The sequence below is a fragment of the Parus major genome, chromosome 1, assembly GCF_001522545.3.
Source record: "Parus major isolate Abel chromosome 1, Parus_major1.1, whole genome shotgun sequence".
Lineage (NCBI taxonomy): Eukaryota > Metazoa > Chordata > Aves > Passeriformes > Paridae > Parus > Parus major.
Window position 1 is genome coordinate 10,035,748 of NC_031768.1, and position 26,639 is coordinate 10,062,386.

At 33.8% G+C, this 26,639-nt stretch overlaps 1 protein-coding gene across 12 annotated transcripts in view; it reads left to right on the plus strand.

Annotated features, from left to right (window-relative positions):
- The window catches only part of DMD (dystrophin), a 1,134,919-nt gene that overhangs the window by 531,332 nt on the left and 576,948 nt on the right, over positions 1-26,639 (plus strand). For 10 of the 12 annotated variants that reach the window (XM_015620877.3, XM_015620912.3, XM_015620930.3 and 7 more), the window contains 8 exons: positions 701-871; positions 9,843-10,022; positions 11,998-12,126; positions 13,701-13,871; positions 16,966-17,088; positions 18,577-18,714; positions 20,643-20,795; positions 21,737-21,919. In XM_015620877.3, the coding sequence (XP_015476363.1) occupies positions 701-871; positions 9,843-10,022; positions 11,998-12,126; positions 13,701-13,871; positions 16,966-17,088; positions 18,577-18,714; positions 20,643-20,795; positions 21,737-21,919 (1,248 nt within the window). The remainder of the gene's footprint in view (positions 1-700; positions 872-9,842; positions 10,023-11,997; positions 12,127-13,700; positions 13,872-16,965; positions 17,089-18,576; positions 18,715-20,642; positions 20,796-21,736; positions 21,920-26,639) is intronic. The other 2 variants (XM_015620957.3, XM_015620966.3) reach the window with 2 other exon arrangements.

Consider the following 26,639-nt stretch of genomic DNA (forward strand, 5'->3'; position numbering starts at 1 on the left):
TTGCAAGAAAGGTTGTGTTTGCTCTGTTCTTTCAAAATGCAATGTGACAGTCAAGGCAACAGAAATACTCAGCCTTCCTTCCAGGTGCCATATACCAAGCTTCAAAGAACTTTACAACTAAAGCAGAGGTCATCCCTGGTACTTCACATCCAAACCATTCAGAAAATTAAAAACTCGAAGTTAAATGTGCTGCTTTAGTTTGACATTATTCAGTGACCTTTGTTTTCAAGATTTGAGGCTTTCTTTGACTGGTATTTTTTTTTCTTCCATGTAACTTAGCTACATATTAAAAAACCTTGCAGAATCCCAGTTCCTATATTACCTCCTTTATTAAAATATGTCCTGTGAAGGGTTTTGACATCTATTTTGTTTCTCTAGGAAAGCCTGTTAGTTCAGTTGTTCCAAATTAATTTGGTGTGCATGACTTCAAAACAGAGAAGGAGGTTTTTGGAGCTCTAGTTGCTAGTTCAAACTCAATGCATCTTTATGCACATAATTTTCTTGTAAGTGTTAGCATTCCAGCAGCAAAATTCCTGATACTGAGAGAACAAATCAAGACACACCTGTTCTAAAAGTGCAGCTTCACCTGTGGAATCCCAAGTCTAGTTTTTATAGAAAAGTGGCCTACAGAGAATGTGATATAAAAACCATCAGAACTGTTTCAGTTAAGGGCTAATAACCACAAGTTTTCTTTCTGCAGGTGACAGAAAAAAAGCAGGAGTTAGAGAAATGCTTGAAATTGTCCCGGAAACTACGGAAAGAGATCAATGCTCTGACAGAGTGGCTGGCAGTGACAGACGCAGAACTGACAAAGAGATCGGCTGCGCAGGGGATGCCAAGCAATTTGGATGCTGAAATTGCCTGGGGCAAGGTAACAATGTAACACACACATGTGAATATTACAGAAAGATGGATTTCTTTCACAAAAGAAAAAGTATTAACAATTCTGGCATTTTAGTTAGCGGTGCTCTGTGAATGTTTTGGCATTATCCCACCTTAGCATTAACACTCAGAAAAGTTTAAACTGTCTTGTCTCTGCAGAGATCAATGGCACAATTCACCTTCACATTTCAATAAGCTTCACTGAGATGAACTTAAAGTTAGAATTTAATTTTTTAGAGTAATATAAATCAACCACCCAGTATCCATGTACATAGAGATTTCTTAAACTGTTCTACTCATGGTTAGAACGGTATTAAATAGTAGATGAAAGATTAAAGGTGCCAGAACACTGTATATGCCACATGTTCAGAGAGCAGCCAGGATATTTGTTTTCTTACTCTGAGATTTGTAGCTCATTCCTTTGCATTCTGGGGGCTTCCTACTTCCATGGAACTTCACCTTGAACTCATCTTTCAGGTTAAAACTCAAAGCCTAAATCAAAACTTTCCTCAAAATCACAGTTTCGATAAACATCTTACAGAAACTGAAGAATGCAAGAGGTCTGTATAAAACAGAGTATTTCTGTGTGATGTAAAATCTTGGCATGTTATCACTCAACACTAGCTAATCTATTTCATTTGCTGCACATGTAATAGAAGTTCAGTCTAGCTGAGGACATAAACCACATATCAAAATCTGCGTTTCAGAGCACACTGTGCTCATCATTATCCAAAATCTCAAAATTTCAAATAACTGTGTGCAGCCAGCAGCATTTTAAACAAGTGTTTCTATAAAATTTCAAAATCAACAAAAATCCCCTTAAAGAGTATTGGAGGTCAAAAAATCCAGTTCTGTTTTGTTTAATGGGAGAAATCATCTTAACATTTTACTAGTTTCACTATGCATTATAGAAATAGTCATGAATTATGCACAGGCAATATTTTAATGGCAGTGAAGATTCAAGGCACTTGAGTAAAATTTGTTTCATGGTTATTTTTGTTTGTTTGTTTTTAACTAATCCTTTCAAGTTTCTGGGACTGATAAAGTGTCTTTAGCCTTAGAACGCATTGGTGATTTACAAACCAATAATAGTACTGGAATAACAATAACAACAATTAAGAAAAAAAGCAGTCTACACATCTTTTGTTAGGTTTGGAGTTCTTTCAGTCTCTAAGAATAACAGTATTTAAAAAGTGATATGCAGAATAGCAACTTTCTCCTTTATTAACTTACTGCTTTGACTATTAGAGTTTTCACTTTCAAATCAAATCCTAAATCCCTGCAACCCTCATGGTTCTCTCCTGTTGTTGCTGGATGTTTCCTCATTTTCACTTGCTGCTTTTCCTGCACTAAAATTTGTGCAATTCCTCTCATTTCATTGGACTGATATTGTGATCTTAGAATCATAGAATCATGAAAGCTGGAAAGACCAAGATCCTGGAGTTCCGCTTTTGGCCGAACACCACCATGGCAGTAAACCACAGCACTGTGTGCCGTGTCCAGCTGTTTCTTCAACATTTCCAGGGATGGTGACTCCGACACTTCCCTGGACATCCCTTTCCAGTGTTGAAATAGCCACCTTGAACACCCCCAGCTCCCTCAGCTGCTCCTCACCACCCCTGTGCTCCAGACCCTTCCCCAGCTCCGCTGCCCTTCTCTGGACTCGCTCCAGACCCTCAGTGCCTTTCTTGTAGTGAGAGGCCCAAAACTGGACACAGCATTTGAGGTGTGGCCTCAGCAGTGCCGAGTCCAGGGGGACAATCCCTGCCCTGCTGCTGCTGCCACACCATTGCTGATCCAGCCCAGCTGCCTTTGGCCTTCCTGGCCCCTGGGCACACCTGGCTCATGTTCACACCTGTCACCCCCAGCTTCTTTTCTGCTGTGAAGCTTTCCAGTGACTCTTTAATTCCCATAACACAGGACAAATGTCAGATTTTTAAGAGATAAATTAGGAAATCTTCATGTTTTAACATCCCCAAACTAACCTGCTAGGAAGTTAAGCCATTCACCCAGTAAAATAAAAATAATCTTCAATGGTGACTACACAGTTCAGTTCCACTGAACTAGAAATGTGCACTTCATGTTCCTGTTGATCCAGATGCATGTAGCTTCTCAGGGCTTTAAAGAGAAAGATTTGTCTTTAATATCACTTTATTGTTAGATATGAAACTTAATGCTTCAGAAATTGCATAATTAGGACCTAAAACCTGATGATTAGTGCAGCTGCACAGTGGGAAGCCTTTGTTATGTCTTAAGCTTGCTACAAAAAGTACAACATATTTTTATCTGAAGACTATCAAAAAAGGTAACAAGAGCTAATTAAAATAGAAACTATTTACATGAAAAAAATATGTCAGACAGGAACCACTCCACCTTCTAGTTTTGCAGAATACCACTGAGTATTGTGAATTCTCACAGGGAATTCATACATAAAGTTTTGAAGGAAAAACTGGTAAAAAGGATGTTTTGGCTTCAAATATTCCCCAAAGCCTTCACTACAATCTAAATTCATTTAGCACCTCAGCTCTTCCCCTTCAGTCAGTTCATGACTAAAATAAGAACAAACAACTTTGGGTGAGAGCAGCTGCCTCTTGGCAAAATATGTATGTACTGAGTGGCTTTCAAAATTCCATTTTAAGATTGCCTTTTAGAAAATATAAACAAATATTCACACATATATAAGACTTTTAATGTGGAACAATCCAACAGGTAGTATATGTGTAAGTCGAAATCCTACACTTTCAAGTGTAAATATTTGCAGAAATTATGCGGATTATATTTTTTCCTAAAGAATCTGATCCCACTAGGAGGCAGTGCTGCATTTTTTCCTGGACACTTTAAAATTCTTTTGAGGCCTTCATAAATAAGTACGATGTTGATACTCTTATGTGGATTTCATTGAGGCATCACACAAAATTGTACATCAATAATTCAGTCCCCAGAACCAGAGCCTCAGAGTATCTGATTAATGTCACAGCTCTGGGCTTTGGACTTCCTGGGTAAGTAGGCTGCCAAAGACACTAACCAATCTAATGAAATGCACCGGGAGATGAATTAAACCCAGCAGATTCCCATTGTGACAAAAGTCTGCAGAAAAACTAAGATGGAAAATGGAGATGGGGCGAGGAGAATTCAATAGTGCAAATGAACTGAAAATTGGATGTGTGCTGCTGTCGATATATCTAAGCTGAGAGCTAATAATCTTTTTTTCTTTACAGGACAAGGAAGCAGTTATATTTATTAGTGCACTTATTTCTAATTCTTTTTCAGCACCCAAGTCTTCTTAAAAGTGAAAATAACCCAGAGGGTTACAAAGATAATTATAGAGTTGACACTAAAAGAAATCATACATTTAAATGTTGTCTTCAAGGTATAAACACCTAGAAATAAAAAGAAATGTCCATCTTGAATAGGAAATGAAGCTAATGAAAAATAGCATTAATCTGGACATCAAGGGAAATGTGTTATTTGTTCCTGTGTAGAATTTTTCAAGGAGTGGAACAAAAGCTTGGCTGAGTTATGTGAAATGAGATGGGCAATATACTGAAGACTGTAAATCCTGCCTTTCTGCTCAGTAGAGACAAGTTAAATATTTCCATTTGAATTCAGCTCTGTTATAATAGATAAGAAAAATGACATGAGGGTGGAAAGATAGTCATTAAACATTGTATATTAGAAATCCGTTTATAATTAGAAGTATGATTTAGGGAACATATTTATCACTGAAGACATTAACAACTGCAGGGTTTATTTGTCTTTTAATCAGGACCTGGACTGATAAGAATTTGATTGCCAGGAAACCATGTTCTTAAAAAGGAAATGGCAGATGGTATTACCAGGAAAATTCTGTATCACTCCCTACTATCAGCAGTATGACTCTGCCAATGCTTTAATCTGATTTTTTAACACAGTGTATAATACCAGTGAGTGTAAAGTTGACTTGAAGTACTTAGAATTACATTTAGCAACATATTTGCTGTCAGTAATATCCGTAAAAGAAGACAAACTGTAAATTGTGTCAACTGATTCATAATCACTGGCCAAAATGCAATAAAAATAAAAGATGTGCTGTGAATAAACAAATAAATATGTATAATCAACCACTGAGAAGACCATAATGTCAGCTTCTGATTAATTCTGCAATCCCACCTGTGAGAACTGAGCCACCTAATTTATTTTAGAAAGACTCAAAGACTCAAATTGCAAAGAGTATTTTCAAGTAATCCACAGCACACAGGCAGTGTGAAGGCACACAGAACTTTCCTTCACTCACTCATTGCTGTTGTGTTTTTTAACCTAGAGATGTTAATGACCATCATGACTAAATATTCTATCCCTTGCATTTACTTACAATTCTAGTTTGTTTGGAAAAAAAACATCATTAGTTCATCCTACATGGTACATGGTAGTTTTATCATTATTAAATATAGCTCAGAAGTCTTTTTTACCACATCTTTACAAAAACAAAATAACAAAATAATAAATAATAATTTAAAAAAAACAAACTCAAACAAACAAAAAAACCCAAACTGTTTCTGTTTAATTTCTGTTTTCTGATATAATTAATTCCTGGTTGGTATTTGATGATGGTAGGGGTTTATGAAAAGCATCACAGTAAACAAAAAACGTCAAGTAAAACAAAAACCAAAACAAAACAATTTTAACAAAAACTCCTGTAAGTATTTTTTAGTAAACTGAAAGATGAAGAGTATGTCACTGCACAGTGGGATCAGAGATAGAAATGTGAACACCACTCAAAGTGTAAATTTCTGCACAGGGAACTGCAATTATTTCTTCTAACATGATTCATCTTGTCATCCTATGGATCCATATGCAAAGTAGGTAAAATATTATTGTATGCAGCTACAAGCCACTTATAAATTCTCAGCAAAGCTCATCCCTATAACTTTGCATGCTGCAGCCTGATTTGCCTTCTGTACAGATTTCAACCCACCCAAAGTTGTTTTTTAAACAGAAATTTTATTTTGTACTGCAGCTCTTTTCCTGAGGTTTTGATGAATGAAACTGGTGCAAGGGAAGCTCAGATTCTCCCTCTCCTCATTCTGATGTTTCTGGGAAGAGGATTAGAAACTAATCCCCTGAGACATGCTCTGCATGCAGAGTTGCACCAGGGTCTGTCCAATTGTTTTAATTGCCTGGATGCCAGGAACCTAGATGCCATTTCTCTTGGAAATCTTCAGGTCCTGGGAGTTCCTGGTGGTGTAATCCCCCACTTTTGACTAAAGCAGGCTACCAACATTTTTCTTATGACCATGAGTGAGTAAAAAAAATAACAGTTCATTAAAAAGCACAGGAAATATTTCAGTCAGTGAAACACAAATGAATTTTTCAGGTCAGAGAATTTCCATTGTGGTCTTTAGTACCAAATAGCCATAACTGGTACTTCAGAAAAGGAGGTAAAGAAGCTTCCTCCAAAGAGGCACTTCAGAATTCAGTCTAACCAGGTAACTGAAATTTGATTGGGGAGAGATTCACATCATCTTAACTCTTGTATCAGCTAGTAGATGTGATACTAAATAATGGCATGGGTAAGGAAATGTTGACTATATATGTGTATATGTATATATCCTTAATATAATCTGCATAATTTGTATACATATTTTATATGGAGATACTTTTCCTGGAAGTATTTGTGGAGGCTTTCTCTTCGAGCAGGCAGTACACTCTTGAATAAGATTTTGTTTTATAAATAAATATATTAGTCTTAAGAGGGAAAAAAAGTAAATTTTACTATAGTGATAAACAGCAGAATTAATATAATCTGTTTTTGGAATTGTTCAGCATTGCTGGTAAATTTTCACAGCTTTAAGTGAATGCTCAGTGATGGGATGTTTAGTTCAATCTTGTTTACATGTTTTTGTTTCCCCCAGATGCCATGATTATATCAGGAAAATAGCTTCTTCACAACTCCTACATTTCTGTGTTTTATTTATGTTACTTAGTTTCACTCTGATAAGCTCACAAAATCAAAATGTATAAATTTCCTAGTCCTTCTGGGAACAGTTTTACCACTCTATTTGTTAATATTTCATATTGTACACGTTGTGGTGGTGTCTGGAACTTGGGGATTTGGGGATTTTTTAAGGTGCTAGGTGTTTTAAATGTCATTCTTAACTTGCAGAGCTAATTCTATTAATTCTGTTGTTTAAGTTCTGCAACTTTCTTATATATTTTCAAATAAAGTACACAGCTGGAATGCAATTTCATGTTATGGCAACCAGAAGGGAATTAAACCCAGCAAGTCTTTGTGGAACTTGTTCTTTAAAAATTAGGAGAATTTAAAAGCCACTATCTGAGTTTTACTGAAATAATTGTAGTTAAATCCTGGCATCACAACATATTCTTTCTTTGCTTTATATAATGGTGTTGAATTAATAGCAGTACTTTTGAGTTTTATCTTACAAAAAATTTACCAGTGCTGTCTGTTGTATTGCAGTGAGCAAAGTATGTGTCACTTTCTAGTAATACTGGGAAGAAAAATAGGCAAATCTCAGGAATATAATGCAGACATGACAAATTAAGAACAAAATAAACCAAAAATATCGTATTGAAATTGTGAAAGAAAGTTTACATCATAACCTACAGAGGAAGTCGTAGCTGATAATGCAGCGTGGAATTCCACTGGCTTTACAGACCCTGATAGTTTTTCAGTTGTGTTTAGTGGGTCCAGTATTTTATACATAAGGATTTGTAATAATGGAGATTCAAAGGATTGAGGAAGATGCTTTTGTCACTTCAATGTTATGTTGAAAGCCACAATGGTTTTTTTTGGACAATGAGGGGAAGTGTGATTTACTTGGTTCATGTCCCTTACTTGAAATTATGCAGGGGAATTAAAATCCGTATTGACCAGAGCTGCATCTAGTCTTTTATTTACATTGTGCCTTTACTTTGAAAGGAAGAACTCATTTCTTACACATACAGAATTACACATCTGATTTTTGGGAAGAATTTTTGTTTAGTAGACATGTAATTATTAGATCCATCTGTTTATTAGTTGGGATTAATATTTATTTATATAGCCCAAGATGGGTTGGCATTTTCATAAATGTAAAATACAAAAGAAACCACAGCCTATGGTAAATACACTTCAAAGAGTCTTTTCCAAATGAAAGTAAATAATTTAGAAAAAGAAATAATGCTGATCAAAATTTTCTATCCTCAGTTGAAAGTGAATTATATCCTTTGTTTTATTCTTTTTCCATTATGACACTTTGCACCTACTGTGAAACAGATAAAACAGTACTAGAAGAGGGCATGTTTTTCCTTTAATCTGACAAGGACCTGCTGAAATTTTAAACTCTCCTATTCAAATTCTATAATTATACAGTATATTGTTAATAATTTGCATTAATCATGCCTTGGTTCTATTGTATATCCTCTGTATTTAAGAAAATTAATAAAATGGGGAAAATTTCTCATACTTACATGAAAAACAAATGTAAGAGTGTAAGAGACTGTAATGTAAGAGAAATATTATTCTCTGAAATAACATTGCAAATGAGATCCTGAATTCTGTTAAGCACAGGAAGTGAGCTGCTGCTTTAAGCATGACACACCAAATAAATTGAAGGTACTATTAAGGTTATTTTTTTACCCAAAAGAATAATTTTATACTGTCTTTATTGAAAAAAATAACATTCTACTTTCAATTCACTATCAATACATTATCAACAAAATTATAATGATCTGTGACCATGAAAGATGTGATAGTGTGGAGGTCATAAAGGTGGGATTTTACTGCATAACAGCATTCATACTGAGATGGAAGTATTGTGTTTGCCTTTTTTTTGAAGTGTTTTTTTTTATTTTACTGTATTCAAGTTTCTGTGAGAAATCCATGTCTCTGAAGACTAGTGCTTCTTCCTAAATTCTGTTTGTGTTCATCTTGGAACACTTTGTTTCTGTTTGCAGTTTTATTTTATAAGCAGAGATTTATATGCTTGCATCACTGCTATCAGGTGCCAAGGATCTCAGATAAATTTCACTCATAAAACTGGTTATATGTGAAATTAGATGTAAGGAGTTTGTGCATCTCCTTGAGTATTCAGCAAGACTGCTGTACTTTTCACTCTGTCATCTCACTGTTTACTATTTAAACGCCTGCTTTTCTACATATTGTCTAAATATGTTGGGATTTGTTCCTTTTGTTAGACTTCTTGCAGGTTGCAATGAATATTAAGACATGAATAATGAGTAAATTATGTAACCTTAGATATATAAGGTAAGAGATCAGTGGGAAGAGATGCTGGAAATCTGACTTTATAGCACTGCATATGTGTTGTAGTCATTCAAGCTTAGAAATGCTATGGGCAATAGCTTATTTTAGTATTTTGGTTTGCAGAATGAAATCCCAAGTGAATGTAATGAAAATATTCATTTCTACAATTAGGAAACAAGCTTAACAGAAGAAAATAAAATTATTTCTTCTGAGAAAAGATTTCATTGACAAATGTTAAAGTAATAAAATATTCACTAGACTATTTTTGATGGAGTTTTCTGTGTTAAGATGTCATCAGGATGGTGTATTATTTTCCCATTTATTTTGTAAGATTTATGTGCTATTTGATAACTTTCTAATTTTATTATATGAAAAGCAACTTTAAACATTTCTATATAAATATTATAAAATGTGGATTCATTTTTAATAATTAAGTATTGAAAGTATATTTTGAACACTGAAATGAAAGATAATTCAAATAAAATATCTTTATAGAATTAAGCTATTGTAAGAAGATGAAGAATATATAGAATTTTATCAGAGCACAAGAGAAACAATCTGCTTTGTATTTGCTGCTCTTCACAGAATGGCTTCCCTTCATGTAGAAAGCAAGACTGTGTGTTCTAGTATAAACTTGCTGTCTGATTTAACATTTCATGTTCTTAGTGTGGATAATTTTTAAGTCCCAGAAATTTTATTTCTTGTCATGCTCATGTAGGCGACACGGAAGGAAATTGAGAAACGGCAGGTCCAGCTTAAGAGCATCAGTGATTTAGGAGAGAACTTGAAGACAGTGATGAAAGGAAAGGAAAGTCTCGTGGACGATAAACTCAGCCTCCTGAACAGTAATTGGAAAGCGGTAACTTCACGTGCTGAGGAATGGTTCAATCTCTTACTGGTAAGGAAAATGCATTTCTTCACACAGAGGAAATGAAGGGTTGCTTTCCAGTTGTACATGCCAGCCTTACAGAAGTGTTTTTTCTGGTGCCTTGGACCTGTACATATACACAGTACACAGACAATCTGACTGATTGTTGTTCAGTGCATTGTGTATGTCTGGAGAATCTGATCGATTACTGAGGAGAATCTTGACTGTTAGCAGTTTGCAATCCTGTCTGTCTCAATAGTTCTTGTATTGTTTTTGGTTTGGGATTTTTTCCTAATAAATGAAATGCAGTTTCAAGGACAGAGACTGCTCTAATAGTCAAGCAAAAAAAAAAAAAAAAAAAGTCAAATAAATTGAGAAAGTCTTACTATTGATACCAACAGTATCAGCTACTTTTGGCTGCATTAGCATTTCTGTTTAGAAAAGTACAATTGGGAAATAAGTTTCCACTTGCAAGTTGGTGTGACTCACAGGGTAGTTTTGGTGTGTGTGAATTTGATTAATTACAGAGGCAACTACATCATGAGCTCTTTTCAGGGTGCACACCTGATGTGCTGAAATACTATGATTTTGTCTTTCAGAACTTCATGATCCTATTTTGGATAGTTTTATAGGGCATCTTTAGATGGGGATTATTCCTTAGGGGGACCAGATTAAGCCTAGTAGACAGTAAAATCCCTAATACACATTTCATACAGATTCAGGAGCCTCATCCCCAGCTCCCTCAAACCACGGATAGCCACATAACTTTATTCTGCCTTCAAATTCATTCTGTCATGAAGAGGTGACAGCTTGAAGCCTTAACTACAGAAGGTTCTTAACCACTGGGCTGTCAGAATGCTTTGGGAAATCTTGCATGCTGTTTCTGTTCCTGAAAGCATGGGAATGCAGTTTCACCCCAGAGAAATGGAAGTGATTTTTAAGGGTGCATTGGCCTTTGTCATGACTTTTCAGGGCTCGATGTGTTGGAGCTCCACTAGAGGCTGTATGGCTGCATTACAAATACTTTGGCAATAGGTAAACAGCACCACTACAGGGCTTCTCCAGCTGAGTACAGTACCCAGGTGAAAGTATCTGTAAAACTTGAGCATTTCATTCAGAATCATGTAGGTGTGCAGATTTAATGTGGAACTGATTATAAGAAGCATAAAATGGAGTTTACAAGTTAATGTGGTTATGTATTCTTGTACATCCTCTCTTTCTCTGCTTTGGATTTTGTGGTTACTATTTGATAAAAAAATGACAAAAATATCTAAGAGAGGTAGTTGACATTTCTCTTACCAATTTTAGAAGTATAAAATAAAGGTAGGTACATTTGGGGGGTCAAAAGAACTAGTAATACCTTTGATTCTGGATGTGTGGTCAACATATGTATTGTGTGGGATATGCATAGGCCACATTCTAGTGAGCTCACCCGAAAACACAAAGTTTTAAATGAAGTAGAGAAATGAAGATTTATCAGAATATCAACTAGAATAGCTTTTAAAAAGCAAAGTCTCAAAGCAGTTAGATGAAATGTCCATATGAGGTTTAGATACAAAGCTCCCAGTCTTGATTGTGATTTTTCAAGTGCAGCCATGTGAGTTTCAGCCAATTTACTGGCTTTCCAAAATGAATTCTGTACCTTGTTCTTGGGAACTACTCCTTTGCACCTCCAGTAGGTTTGGCTACCAGATTCCTGTTCCTCTCAGCAGCCTCGCTGAGCTGCCGACACCTGTGTCTTGCTGTGATTTATTATCCTGCTGCCTGTCACTTTGTAAGCTGCTCTCTCTCTCCTAGAATGTCTTTTTAAAGAAACTTAACATGCAAAGTGAAGCAAACAAACAGCAGATTCCATCCTTCAGAAAACAAGAAGTTACCTTGTAAAATAAACAAGTTTTCATAATGTCATAATGTGTGCATGTTTGCCACAGTTGGCATAAATGTAGCTGTTGCTTCAGTTCTGATTACATTTTTTGTATGCAGTATTTACCTTTTCCACATACAGGAATATCAAAAGCACATGGAGGCTTTTGATCAGAATATAGCTAATGTCACTACTTGGATGTATCGTGCTGAAATACTGTTGGATGAATCTGACAAACAAAAGCCCCAGCAAAAAGAGGAAATTCTTAAGGTAAAAAAAATGTGATTTTCTGGAAAGCATTACTTTTATTCTAAAAAGGACTGTGTCAAAACTAGCATATTTCAAAAGGTATCACAAATGGATTAAAATCCTTTCTTCTGTGATAAAGCTACCCTCTGGCAGCTTGTAGATTACTTAATAAATTTTATCTGTATTACCAAAATTAAATCCCTGCAGAAATAAAACCAGATTGTTATTATAATTCTTGGGAACTTCCTGGTGAGTAGAACAGCAGCTTATTAAACATAAGTCTGCTGGAAAATACTCCTTTAACATGCGGTTTTGTTTTGTTTGAACAAATTATTTTTTTTCCCCTGTCCCCTTCATTTTTAATTGTATTTCTGTTTTTCTGTGGCACTTTTCTAATATGTATGATATTTCTGTCATATGATTGTCTTAATTCTACAAACATTGTTTACATTGAGACCAGATCAACAGCACAGACAAGAATATTATATGGTGAACTAGCTGTAGAATCAGGGAATAGTGTATTGAGCAGAGGTTTTACTTGGCCAATTGCATCATTTGACCAGCTGATGAAAAATTAGCTTGTAATATGGATGTGTATGTTAAAATATCTCATTTAAAACACCTTCTTTAGGAACATTAAATTATTATCTATAGGGACTTTTTCTTCTGAAGTCAAAGTGAAATTTTACTTTGTATTGAACTTCATGGTCAGTACATAATATCTGAGTAAGAGTTTGAAAATCAAAATCAGGATTGTATTGCTGACACTAACATAATGATGCCATTTACTATGGTAAAAAATTAAAAATTTCAAGGCAGAGAATAAATCAATGCCTCATTGATCTCAGCAGGATTATATATCTGGCTTTTGGAGATGAATGAACAATTTTGCTACAATCAGATACAAAGTAAAGTTATCAATGCCTGTCTATATGTGTGCATTGCACAAAGACATTTCATGCAGACAGTAAAACGTAATTTTTAATGCCCAACTCTATTTCTGATTCCCAAATGCCTTGCTATCTATTTTTGTCCTCTGCCTCAACTGGGATCTACTGTTAAGATTAGTATTGTGGAGGATAAAGGCTTTTGCCTTTTTTTTTTTTTTTTTTTTTTTTTTTAATTTGTGACAGATTTATAGAAAGAATTAGGACTTTTTTTCTTTTTTAATCTTGTAATTTTTACTTAACTATTCCCCTGAGCAGTAATGAAAGCAACAATTATACATCCAGATCTATAATACATGAATTAGCAGCTCTTCCTAGCTTTAGGAACATAGAATTATTTAGTGCATCCTGAAATAAGCTACAATAGTATTGCAGATAAGAATCTGCCTAGAAATAATGATCACCATTAATTTCCTCTAGGAGGTATTAAAACAGACATGTAGCTACATTCCTGCTGTAAATTTGAGGGATATGAGTGGGAACTATATCTAAGATATTTCTACTGGATTTACACACTCATGCATAATTATCTGAATTTGCTTTGTGGTTTTGCTCCCTATTCCTTTGCACACTTTCTCTCTCTCTCTCTTTCTCTCTCTTTGCATTTATTACTAACTTCAAGCCCTGTCTCTTGCTCACGGACTGTAGCGCTTAAAGGCTGAGCTGAATGACATTCACCCCAAGGTGGAGTCTGTGCGTGACCAGGCCAGAGACCTGATGACAAACCGTGGGGATCACTGCAGGAAAGTAGTAGAGCCTAAACTCTCTGAGCTCAACCAGCGATTTGCAGCTATATCACAGAGAATTAAGAGTGTAAAGGTAGGAGGACTTGTTTCCATAAGGAGATGCATAAAAAACGGTGTTTGTGTAAGGTGCGCAATTGCAGCTACATAGTGGGCTACAGTTCCTCAAAAAGCTAAGCTTTTAAAGGAAAACAATGTAGAACCTAAGGATTTATTTTTTTATTAAGTGTGAAGATTCGGGGGTTTTGGCATTAAGGTCTTTTTTCACTGTTTCACACTTAAAAGTACTCACTGATTTTATTTGAATGCAACAATGAGTATGTCATTAATTCGTGAAAAATTAACATCTGAGAACTAGTAAGTCACTAACTTTGCAAAGTATGACTAACTTTTTTTCATATAGATTGGGTTTTGAGAGCTAATTTTTCTTCTGAGTGCATTTAGTATTTTCCTGTGAGTCTGGGATTCACCAATGCTTGAGATAGAAATACACAGGTAGAGTTTATATAAATTTTACTTCAGTTACTCATCTGTATGACCACCTTGTGGATATTGCTTTTTTTCTTTCCTAATGGCCATCAGTAGTATTTCAGCCATTCCAGCCTCTTGCCTACTTACACATGTATAAACTGTAGACTGAGGACATCTTTGCAAGAGCTGTGTTGTCTGATGTTTTCACTCTGGACACCTGCTGTCTGCAGTCTGGATTTCCATCTCAATTTTATTTTGCACTTCCATGTTGTTGTAAACTTGCAGAGCTGAGGCAGCCTTTGGTTGGATCCTGTGAAATTATTGCTTATCCTAGGGAAAAATGGAACTGCCTGTAAATGGCTTGTTGGGGGTTTGCACTGCATGTTGTGGGCTCACTCAAAGAGACAAAAGATTCTTACCAAGATGAAATGTCTTCAGCACACAGCCTGCAGATGTCTCCCACCTGCAGACTCCTCTCTCAGGTTTTCTTCCATTTCTGAAGGCAAGGTGGGCTGGAACTGGCAGAACCACACTAAGATTTAGAGAACAAGTGCCCAGCAAGATGAGAGGAATTACTACAGCACACAAATTGTAATGGTAAAATAGAATTTAGGGGACCTTTTCCAGGACCTTGGAAAATGCACAAGTAGAATATGATTCACAAGGGATACTTACTAATACATGTATTGCATCAGATAGAGTGGTAAAAAATGGTCTGAATTATTGACTACTCTACTGAATCTCTATATGGACTTGGATAAAGGACCAAATTGCTGGGCACTTTACTTTGTCTACCTGTATAATGCAGGTAATTATACTTTCCTGATGATTTCAGCTTCATGAGCTGGAAAATTATTATTATTATGAGGTCATATGCTTCCTAAGTGTTTTTAATATTTTTTCCCCATATTTAGGTACAATTATTCACTCTGTGGAAGATTAAAACATAAATTCAAAAGGACTGATAGCTCTCATAACCTATTTTCAATACTTACATCTGTCTTCAAATTAGTTATATTTTTTCAAATACTAACAATGATCAGTACAACAGTGAAGTAAATAAGGAATGATAGATTAAGTCAGTGAATGGTAGTATATAATTGTCATATCCAGAACTAACAAAATGTTCATAGCATACTGAAATGAGACTTAGCATTTTCAAATAGTCTTTGAACATCATTCAATTACTGGAATTCATTTAGTGTTTTTCTTTTCACTTTCCTCTTTGTTATTGTTTTTTAGCCTTTTTCAGAGACTATGAATTTTATATTCTAATTTTATTAGTTGGTTTGTCTTTTAATGAGATTTAAGTACTTTAGAAAATATTCTTTAGAGCATTGGAGAAGAAATTACTGTGTAGTTTTCTATTATTTCTAACAGCTGAAGTGCATGATGAGTGTAATTCTGAGCCTCTTAATGAAAATTTGTGAGCACAGTATTATTCTCTATAAATATTGTACATTATTATATGCCCATTAATGTTTGTAAATGTGCAAAGTCTTTGTTGTTAAAATAATCAAGCAGATACAATTAGGGCTTTTTTTACCTTGACTCTTCCAGGTCATCTGAGAACAGATTTCATTTGACACCAGTCTCTCGTGTTTTAATGGTTTAATTTTTATTGTTGCTGTCTTCATTACAAATTTTGCATATAATAATAACTAATTGTACCAGAGGAGAGAGTAAAAGGGAACTAGTTAGGATATAATGTGCTTATGTCTTTTGCAAGAAAGTCAGGTGCACATCCAGGAGTTCCTAGAATGTCAAATAGCATTAATTACCTTTAAGTCTAAATTCTATGCAAGAACCACTAAGATTTTCATTCTTTTTGTGTTTAAAGCTTTGAAAGAATAAAAATTTTCTGTTAATCACTTTCAATGCACTTAATAAATACACTGTATATTGTACATAGAACTATTCACAGGCACTCATGTGAGATGGACAAAAGGTGGTGCATTGTTGTTAATAAGCAACACTTGGAGAGTTCAGAACTGAACACTAAACTAAAGCACCATAATTATACTGTGGTTTATTTTGGAGGAATACAGTCTGTTTTGTTTGGTTGACTTTTTTCTTCATCCAGATTTTTTGTTGAGTCTTTTTGAAACAAAAACTGAGCTTTTATTGATTTTTTCCCAATATGTTACAAAATCCCATTAGGGGAATAACTTACACAAAGATTTTTGTGTCCTTTTTTGTGTAACATTCACCTGACACTTCTGCTATTCTGTGTGAGAGAATAATGATTTCAAAACTGAACCAGATTAACATTAAAATTTTCTCAATTATTAATAGTAGGGGTTCTTTTTCATATTAATGGACTTCTTGTTGCTGTATGAATAATTTCTGAAAAAAACAGATTTAACCAAATCAAGTGTAAATATTTATTTTTTTTCAGAAAAATACTATTTATTTGGCCTTATTCTTATACAAAAAAAATGAGAATGTATTTTTTTTTCCTTTTCAATTTTCACTGATTTTAAAATTCTTTATTTACATTGTATTTCTACATAAATTTGTATATTTATTTGTATCATTGTGTACTTAGAGTCTAGTGTAGATATTTTTCAACATGATGGAAAGTCTACCATTGTTTTAGCAATAGAGAGTAACACAGATATCTCTTTTCATTTCTGTTTCTAATGAAACTACGAAATATGTCCTTTAAATAAGTAATCTTTGTATTTCTCCCATTTTAGCCCTTCATTCCTTTGAAAGAATTGGAGCAATTTGACTTCGATATACAAAAAATGCTTGAACCACTGGAGGTTGAAATTCAGCAGGGAGTGAATCTGAAAGAGGAGGACTTCAATAAAGATATGGTAATTTGGTTGAAATGGAAGTCTGAGAAAAATAAGCAGGGAGATGAAAAAACCTGAGTGAAAATCAGAAACCCGTATTTGCTTTAGGATCTTTAGATATAACTTGGGCAAAATTTTTCTATGTTAATATATTATAAAATCAAAAGTCTCAAATTAGCACTATTTTTTTTTTTGTGCTAACTTAATTTTTAGTTTATCAGAAGAGCATTTCTTGGTCCTTATGAAAACACTAAGCAGACCAGGAATGTGATCCGTGGGTTCTGTACTACTACCAGCAGTATTACAGAACATGGAATGAATATTAAAATACCTGTAATTGTATGAAGACCAGGAAAAGTCAGAATGATGTATCAAAATGGGCACTATAGTGAAAGAATACATTCACTAAAAATAAATGCTCATGAGAAGAAATGCCAATTGCCAATTTGTTCTTAACCAATCTGCTTATAGCATTTAATGTAAATAGGTTTTTGGCTGTGGTAAGATTTATTACTTATGTTTTATTGTTGCAAGTCGTAAAACCATTTATTCATATTTGCTGAGGGGTGGAAAGAAAAAAGAGGAGTAAAATATTTCAGTGCTTTGCTACTATTGAGATTGTGGTGTGTGCTCTTCTGAGTGATTTTCAAAGGGACATTTTTTGGCTGGGCAAAAAGGGAGATTCATCTTTAGAACCCTCTCTTCCTGAGTCCTCAGCAAGATCAAATATATATTTGTTCACAACCTAAAAAGACTCAATGTTATTTTACTTTTAAGGAATTCTTCAAAGGTGTCTGTTTCATATCAGTGCTGGAAGGAATCTTTACAGGACCTTTTTTTCTTTTATGCAGGAAAAATAAAAATTTAAGGCTCAATGTGCTGCATGCAATTGTGTGTATGTCGTGACAAATTCAAAGTTAATCAAGTTTGACAGGGAAGTTTCCATTACCTGAGCATATTTGGTTCCCTTTCTTTGCATCAAATGCTTAGAGTGGCACTCTAAGACACACAAGACACTGCCAAAAGCTGCAACATAGATTCAGCTTCAAAGATTCAGAGATTCATAGGTGGCTTCTACATAAAAAAAAATGCTTAGTGATAGCATTTTCCCTATCAGAATAGTTGGTTATCAATGTGATGATTCAGTAATTGCATGTTCTGCCAACATACTGGCAATTTCAATCTCTACTGACAGTGATTTAGACTATTTTACATATATCTATTCTTTTTGTTTGAAAGTAAAATATATTTCAAGTTTTTTCCTCTAATGGTTTTTTTGCTGTTATCCTGCATAAGATCTAAAATCAAAAATCTGTAGATTTGCAGGTGCTGTCCTACTTTTGTCCCTCTACATATATTGTAGAAAACAAATAAAAGTTACCTGATCATCGGGATACAACTGCAAGCAGCTGTTACATGATGACTTTAGCATAGTCTGTATCTACTAGTACTTGAGTAATAATTAGCTTAAAATACACATTATATTGGTTGTTTTTTTTTTTAAATCAGAGTGAAGAGGATGAAAGCACAGTGAAAGAATTGCTGCAAAGGGGCGACAGGCTTCAAAAGGGAGTCACAGATGAGAAAAAACGTGAGGAAATAAAGACAAAACAACAGCTGTTGCGGACTAAACATAATGCTCTCAAGGTATAGGAGCTACAGTTATAAGCACATGCTATTAAACCCATTCTTTTCTTCATTTCAGGGCATTTTTTTATTAAATTAATTTTCATTATGATTTAGAGATGGGTAATTTAAAACTATTTGGCTACAGATGTATTTTCTTCTTGGTGCCTTGCAAAAGGCACTTTACAATCTCCATCTTGAGAAGTACTGTCTCATCCTCAGCATTACAACTGCATGATTGCCAGTTGGACAACACAGATTGCTTTGATAATTCATTTTTAACGTATTGTGTATGTTTTCTATTTCTTCAACAGCAGTCAAGGCCTTAGAATCAGGTCTCACAAACTTCTATTCTCAATTGAATAACTTACTTTTAGCCTTGAATAAATTGTTTCTCTGTCAGTAACTTACACACTACAATCCTATTAGAAGAGTGGCTCCAGCCTCTCTAGAATAGGACAGGTGGTAGTACAATAGATACAGCATCTAAGAGGCTGAAACCCAAAGTTTCAGATGAAAATTTGAAATTTCATATGAAATACATATGAAATATGAAAATATTCTGAGTTGACACAATCCGGGAGATAAAACTGCGTGATATTGTTCCTAGAAATGCACATGGTGTGCTTCCATGCCATGCCAGCTAACAGATATAATTGAAAGTGTCATCTTTCTATGCAAATAAAAGCGATGAAAGATAGAATCTTACAGTTACAGTCACCTTGGTCACCTACCTGGAGCTATAGGCTCTGGCTACTACAGGAGAATTTTTATCTCATTGGCAAGCAGAATTTTTTTTCTTTGGATAATTTTGATTAAGTTATCTTTGGTTTGGGGAACATGGAATGTTTACATTTTACTGTTACTTATTTTTATGCATGCTCTTTCCTTTCATGTGGATTTAATTCTAATTTATACAAGTTTGCAGATCTGTGTGAATTCAGGAGAAAGATAGCTAGAATATACTGTTGTTTTGTCCACATTTTAAAGAAGCTTGAAATCTATTAGGTGTATCTTTGACTGTTCCAAGCTAAATGGAAGCAATTCATAATTTTTATGTTGGAGAAACAAGAACAGTGTTTATTGCACTGTGCTATTGACCAGATCCTCCCTGGCTGTTTTTTATGGTATAGTGATACATTTTCCTTTGGGTGACTCAGTTGAGGCATTCACCCTAGTGAAAAAAAGTTCAAAAATGGTTGAGGCAAATTAATCTGAGTATTTTTATATAAAATATACCAGTATTTTTTTAATTTACTTCCTAATAAGAAATTATAGTAATTAAAATACTTTCTGAATTCTGCATGAGTGAAGTTAAGCAGTTAAGCAAATGTATATTTAATAACATTTCAAAGGGAAAAAGACAAGCATTTTATACCTTCCTGCTAAAGAGAAGTTTCAATCCTTTATAAAACAGAGTTATAAACACAAGACATTTGTTATGTATGTGGTATTTAATTTAGATAAAGGAAACCTGTCTTTGCAAACATTTCTGCATTGCAGTGTTTTTCATTTGAATAGAGACAGAGTTTTCATGCAGGCTAGAAATTCACAGGAGTCCACAGAATACAGAAGTCCCACTTTTGGCTAGATACTAAGTGGGCTGTGTTTCCATCTGTCCAGTAAGTATTCTGAGCAGAAGTGTTTTATATAAAATATTGACATTTATGTAAGAGTCTTAACTTCTCTGAATATTGGTGACTGTCTCAGTGGTTTATTCAACATGTGAACAACACTGAAATAGGTAACCTCCTTTTAAACAAACAAACAAAAAAATGGTTAAACTGATGTAAATATGTTCACTTACTCAAATACTTGCTTTGAATATCAACATTTAATTAAAAATCTAGCAGCCTTGTGCACTTTTTTTCCCTTCAGTGTGCACACATGCCAGTTCATATTTTATAAGCCTTTAATTCATATTTTAATAATGTCTGCACTGTGAACAGGACTTGAGAGCTCAAAGAAGAAAAAAGGCTTTAGAGATTTCTCATCAATGGTATCAGTACAAGAGGCAGGCTGATGACCTAATGACATGGCTGGATGACATTGAGAAAAAGTTAGCCGGTCTGCCAGACCACAAAGATGAGCAGAAGCTAAAGGTAATGTTGTTTTGGGTTGGCAATGATAGATCTTTTTGAGTGATAGTTTATCAGTTGAACAGACAGCAAATGTAACAAACAATTCTATCTTATAGCTACAGAAAATTAGTTCAGTTCTTTCTTTCTATTAATAGTAAAACAAACCTTAATTATCTGTGTTCAAAGTGGCATTTCTTTGTTGTACTATATTTTGTATTTGTTTCTTATACAGAATGATATATAAATAATTGGAAACACACTAAATATAATGTTTTGTCAATAGTACAGAAAGTGTGCAATGTATTAAGAAGTATCAAATGTTTTCTAGTAAAAATTGTAATTGATTTTATGTATCTTTGTTCCAGATGAACAAATGACTTACCAATATATGGATGACCTCTATCTCATGTTAGCACATTCATTTTCATCAGAACATATTCATATGTCACTGTCAAACTCTATAGATTTATTTACATACTGTCAAAGGTTTTCCTGGTTTATTTTACATCGTCTTTCTTTGCTTCATTCTCTGTTGAGTTTCCCACGGAGTAAAGTAGGACTTAACTAGTACATTAAAGAGTCCAATAGCATATTTGTAAGTTGTTCAAACACCTTTTGTCCTGAATATGCTGACCCTTTCTGAGAAAATAATTTCTCCAGTTGCCCATCCCAGTGTACTAGCAAGAATCTGAGCATGGAAACTGTTGGCCTCTGCGAACAGTTTCAGAGTGTAGTAACTCTTAGGATCTCTACAGCCCATCTCCAAGAAGGTTCTTCAATTTCAGTTATCTTTGTTTTGTTTAAATGTAGAATAAGCTATGAATAATATGAAAATAAGCTGTAAATTTTACTTGTGACAATAAAATGGAAATGGATTTTCTGACGGAAGTATTTTGCTAATTTTAAGTTGATTGATCTAGTTAGCTAACTGTCCTGGGCCCTGTATTGGTTTTGCTCACTAGGAGATTGGTGGAGAATTGGAGAAGAAGAAGGAAGATCTGAATGCGGTGCACAGGCAGGCTGAACGCTTGTCTAAGGATGGGGCTGCAAAAGCAGTGGAGCCAACCCTGATACAGCTCAGCAAGCGCTGGCAAGATTTTGAGAGCAAATTTGCTCAGTTTCGAAGACTCAACTATGCACAAATTGTGAGTTGTTACTGGCAAACCCATATGTTTGCAACTGCTACTACTAACAGCATCCTACTAACAATGAGAGCGTCAGGGTCAGTGTCAACTCTTCAGATATTAATAAGAAAAGCCCTATTGTCTGCAACTGGGGGAAGCTATCTGCTCTGATACAATAGTGATCTGCTTTGCTCTTAAAATTGCCCTTAAGTTAAATCAGTCAATTAATTACAAAAAAACTCAGCAATGAAAAATTTGTGTTTATTTCTGTTGCCTCATTATTTTTCCATAACATTTATCAGTTTAAAAACGTTAGTTTGCCATGCATCTATTTTTTTCACTGAACGTGTAAAACACAAAAATTGTCTTTTCCAAACTACCCATCCCATGCCAATTTTAATTGGTTTTTTTATTTGTCCATAACATGTTATACTCACTTTAGGAAGCGATTGGAAAAATTTTTATGACTCTATATATACATATCCTCTTCTTCAAATGCTTGAACTCTCAAACAAGTTTTTGTAAGAAAATGTAACTTTAAATTTGACAGGATGAAAACCTAATTTTACAAACCATCTTCATGTCTTCTGATTTTGAGTTGTTAGTTGTATATAAAATATAATTATTCTTACTGGTTTATACATGCTGCAATAACTGGGTAAATAAAAGGGAAATAAACTGTCAGTATTCCAGATTTATGAACAAAATATGTATTGAGTGTTACCCATTTAGAAGACTATCAGAGTTTGCTTCTGCACTTACATGGGTTTTTTTCTTGCCATTCCTACTACTCTGCTCATTGTCTTCTGGGTTTTTGATTTTATATGAAGAAAAGATTTGTTTTTAAGGGAGTTGTTGTTTTATGTACGCTCTGTAATCTTAAAGTGCTGGTGGTAAAAGGGTGTTTCATCCAAATATAATTTTATTTATTTATTTTTAAATGCACCTAGATTGCAGAGGGAACATACTGATAGGATAATGAAAATTTAAAAATGTGAAGTGTTATTTTTTTTATTGATACATGGTAAACTATGTTTTAAAAAAGGAAAATATATTTCCAAAAATCAGAAATATGTATAAACTTTTGATAAATATAGTCCTCTATATAATGTACCATATTGTGTATTTTTAACTTTTCTAATACTAAGTTACATAATGTATATGTAAAACTAATACTTTGGATAGTTATGCAGTTAATGGAAGCAATCAGAGAAACATTAACGTTGGTTTGTATGTTATTAAATCTTGTTCCATCTGATTACACAATTCAGATTACTATGGTTTATATTAAACTTGATGGATGTAATCAGTTGCAAATTGTTTATATTGACATGGAGCTAGAGCGAGAATCACTTTGTCTTGTAAATGAGCTGGCTTTTTTTAACAAATTTATTTGTTCCTTTGATAATCAAGTAAGAAATCAGATTGTGCATGCAATTTATATAAAAACATTCTGCTGTCACTGTGCTTTTTATGTCACCCACCACCTACCATGACAGGGGATGAATACATCCATTATAAAATTTTACTAGCAAATCAATAAACTTTATTTTAGTATATTTTTCTTTCACATATGCAAGGTAGATGCATCATCATATTTTTGAATTGTTCAGATGAACACACTCAACTTTTTAAATTCATGTAACTACTACATATGTTTTTATTCTTAAAATATATAATTATATACTACATTTATGACCTTGAAAGGTTATTTTTTTTAATATTCTCTAATATTTTATGCAAGAAGGCTACTTCTTATTCTTTATCTAGGGAATAAAGTCATTCAGTGAAATTTAAAAATACCTTGTTCTGTTGACAATGACTAAGGTAATATTAATATGAAATATTTGATAATTTATACAGAATCTAATGAGAGATGAGAGAGGCAGTATATTTTCATGTCCCAAATCATGACTCAGAGAAGTGCAATGGCCTTGTTATTGTTACTGTTTTGACTTTGCTGAATTAGTGAAATAGAGTAAATTTCTAAAGGTTTTTTTTTCCTTTTTCTTAAACAGTTTAAGTACCTACCTCACAGGGATGTTGTGAGGATGCATTAATTGTTTGTGCAAGACTTTACAAAAGAAAAATGAAAATTCAAACTATTCACTTGAACACATGCATATACCATCAAAAATAACTTCCACAGAGATTTTCTATGTTAACCAACAGCTGAATAAAGCCATACAATAAAAATACAAAATTGATTTTTTTCTTTAAAGCAAAAGAAACAGAAAACTGCTGTATTTTTTATTTACAATTTATGATGTATTCCATAATGGTTATTTAACAACTGAAAGTTGTTATTATAAATCAGTGAGGGTTTAGTTTTACTGTGTATCTTGCAATTCATTACGCTTCATTGAATAAACATAGCAAGACTGCACTGAAGGAAACCTTTAATTATGTTGCTTAATGGCAGATTTGCATTTCTTACCTTTGTTGGAGCTAATATATTTCTGATATCAAGTGTGAAATTAGAATTATCATGCTCCCCTGGATTTTACTCCTGCTTTTACAGTATTTGTTGGGCAGAGCTGTCACAAGGATATAGGAGCCGTGATCTTAGAAGGATTTATTATTTCTAGAATGGTAGATCCTTGTTAAATCCTCATTGTCTCACAAATACATAGCAGTAAATGTCCAACAACTAATTGACAAATATATATTGGTGTACATTTAGAAAAAGGATTTTACTAACACCACTTTTGAGAATTGAGTATATTATATTTATATCACCTCAAACATGCGTGTTCTGCTTAGTAACTTTTTTGAGATATTAATGTTTGATATAGTGGTCCTCTATGTGAAAATTGTCAGCAAGTAACATATGATTATTCTATAAGGAAAAAGGTGGGTTTATTCCATTTACAGATTAAACATGGTACACAAATACATAAATGCAACTGCACACAAGCTAAAATTACATTCAGCAGAAAAAAAATTGTGGTGTTCTTGTTGTCTTGCAAGTTTCTTCTCTCACAGATTGTTGACTTTATTCATATGTGGCAGAATAAACAGTGGGCAGAAAATTAGTTGGTAGTAACACCAGTGGTGAAATCTGAATAACTTATAAAAAGGAGTGAATATTTCACTATAATGTTTCAAAGTGATGATTAACCACTAAATCTCATTGAAATCCATGATATTTTAAGATACTCTTCAAAAAAACAAACCTTTCAAGTTTAATCCTAAAACAGTGTGCAATTTTTGGATATTAAAATTGCATGTATTTAAAAAAAAAAGGTAAAAAATAACATTAGTGAGGTTAAGGGACAATTATTTCTAAAGCACCACTGCAGAATCTGTTATCATTAAGCCTTGGCAGTCACACAGTATTTTCAGAAAAGTTGTCAGTTCCTCCTGCTACAGACTATGAATACAGACATGAATCTTCAGTTATAGTGTTTTTCTGAAACAGTTTAACCACTCTTCCAGGGTGTTGAAAATAGTTTTCCATTGCAGAAAAAAGGGTAGATTTGGATCAATTAATTCAAGTAAGGATCAAAATCAGTTACCAATATATTGAGTTTAATTAAATTACCCTAATGTCTGTTTTCTAGAATTTTTTTCCCCAGTGTTTTCATTTCAACAGTGTATGAGCGTGTTTGTATCATGGCTCAGCTTAGATTTTCCTGAGCTGACTGAAATTACTCTGGGTGTAGAGGGCTGAAGGCCTTTACCATTAGAAAACATTTTCTAGATGAACACAGGTGCAGAGCCTACACTATAAATTCTTATCTCATATTTGTCCTATTACAATAATTTATCAAGATGCTCAACATTCTTTCTGCAATTATATATGGTGGTCTTTCAACTTCCTCTGTTGGCTGAGCTGTACATGCTGGAAATAGTAAGACAGAGTATCTTTAGGACAAGAGAACCTCTTGCAATCTCAAAATTATGTGTCTACAATTGTATATACATGCAAAAAAAAATAAGCTTATCAATTTCAGTAATTTTATTGGTGACACTCACAGCAAACATTCTATTAAAATTTATGATCGTTTTATTACTGAAATATTTAGGCCTGGATTTTGGCCATGCAGAATTGATCAAATGATAAACAACAGGAGAAACTGTCTTTTTCTTACCAGTTAGACTGTGTTTTGATCAAGAATGACTAAGGAATGTAATTATGCAAAGCTTGTATTTTTTTTATAAGGTAAGTGATTTAGTCTGAAAAGTTTGATAGTTACTGCAACATGAAAAAGTAGTCACCACCCCTAGTATTTACTTCACTTTTCCAAATGAAAGACATTATTCTCTTTAAGATCCTTTAAAGCATTCAGAAATTCAAAATGCCTGTCTCCCAACTGGATAATCACTTCAGGTGAGCAAATATGTGATCAACTTCTTGGACCAGATTAAGGACTGATAAATTTACATTTGAAATTCAAGACTTCATTTATTTTCAGTCTTTAAGAGCACCTTGCAGTTTTCATTTAATATTTCCCTGTGGAGCTCTATTTAGTTAGTTTAATAAAACTTTTAATTTAAAATTTTAATAAAATATAAATCTTTTTATTACCATTAAAATGTTTATATATCAAGATTTTTTTTAAATATAAGTCAAACATTAATTTAAATAAATATATCACCATTAGATAAACACAGGACTTGGTATCCTGATTATCTGTCTGCATCAAAATAGCATGGACACTTCAATGGCAATGTGTTACCATTTTTTTCAGTTGTTTTCCACTGTTTTCACAAACACTGGCATTGGAATGAAGTGGTT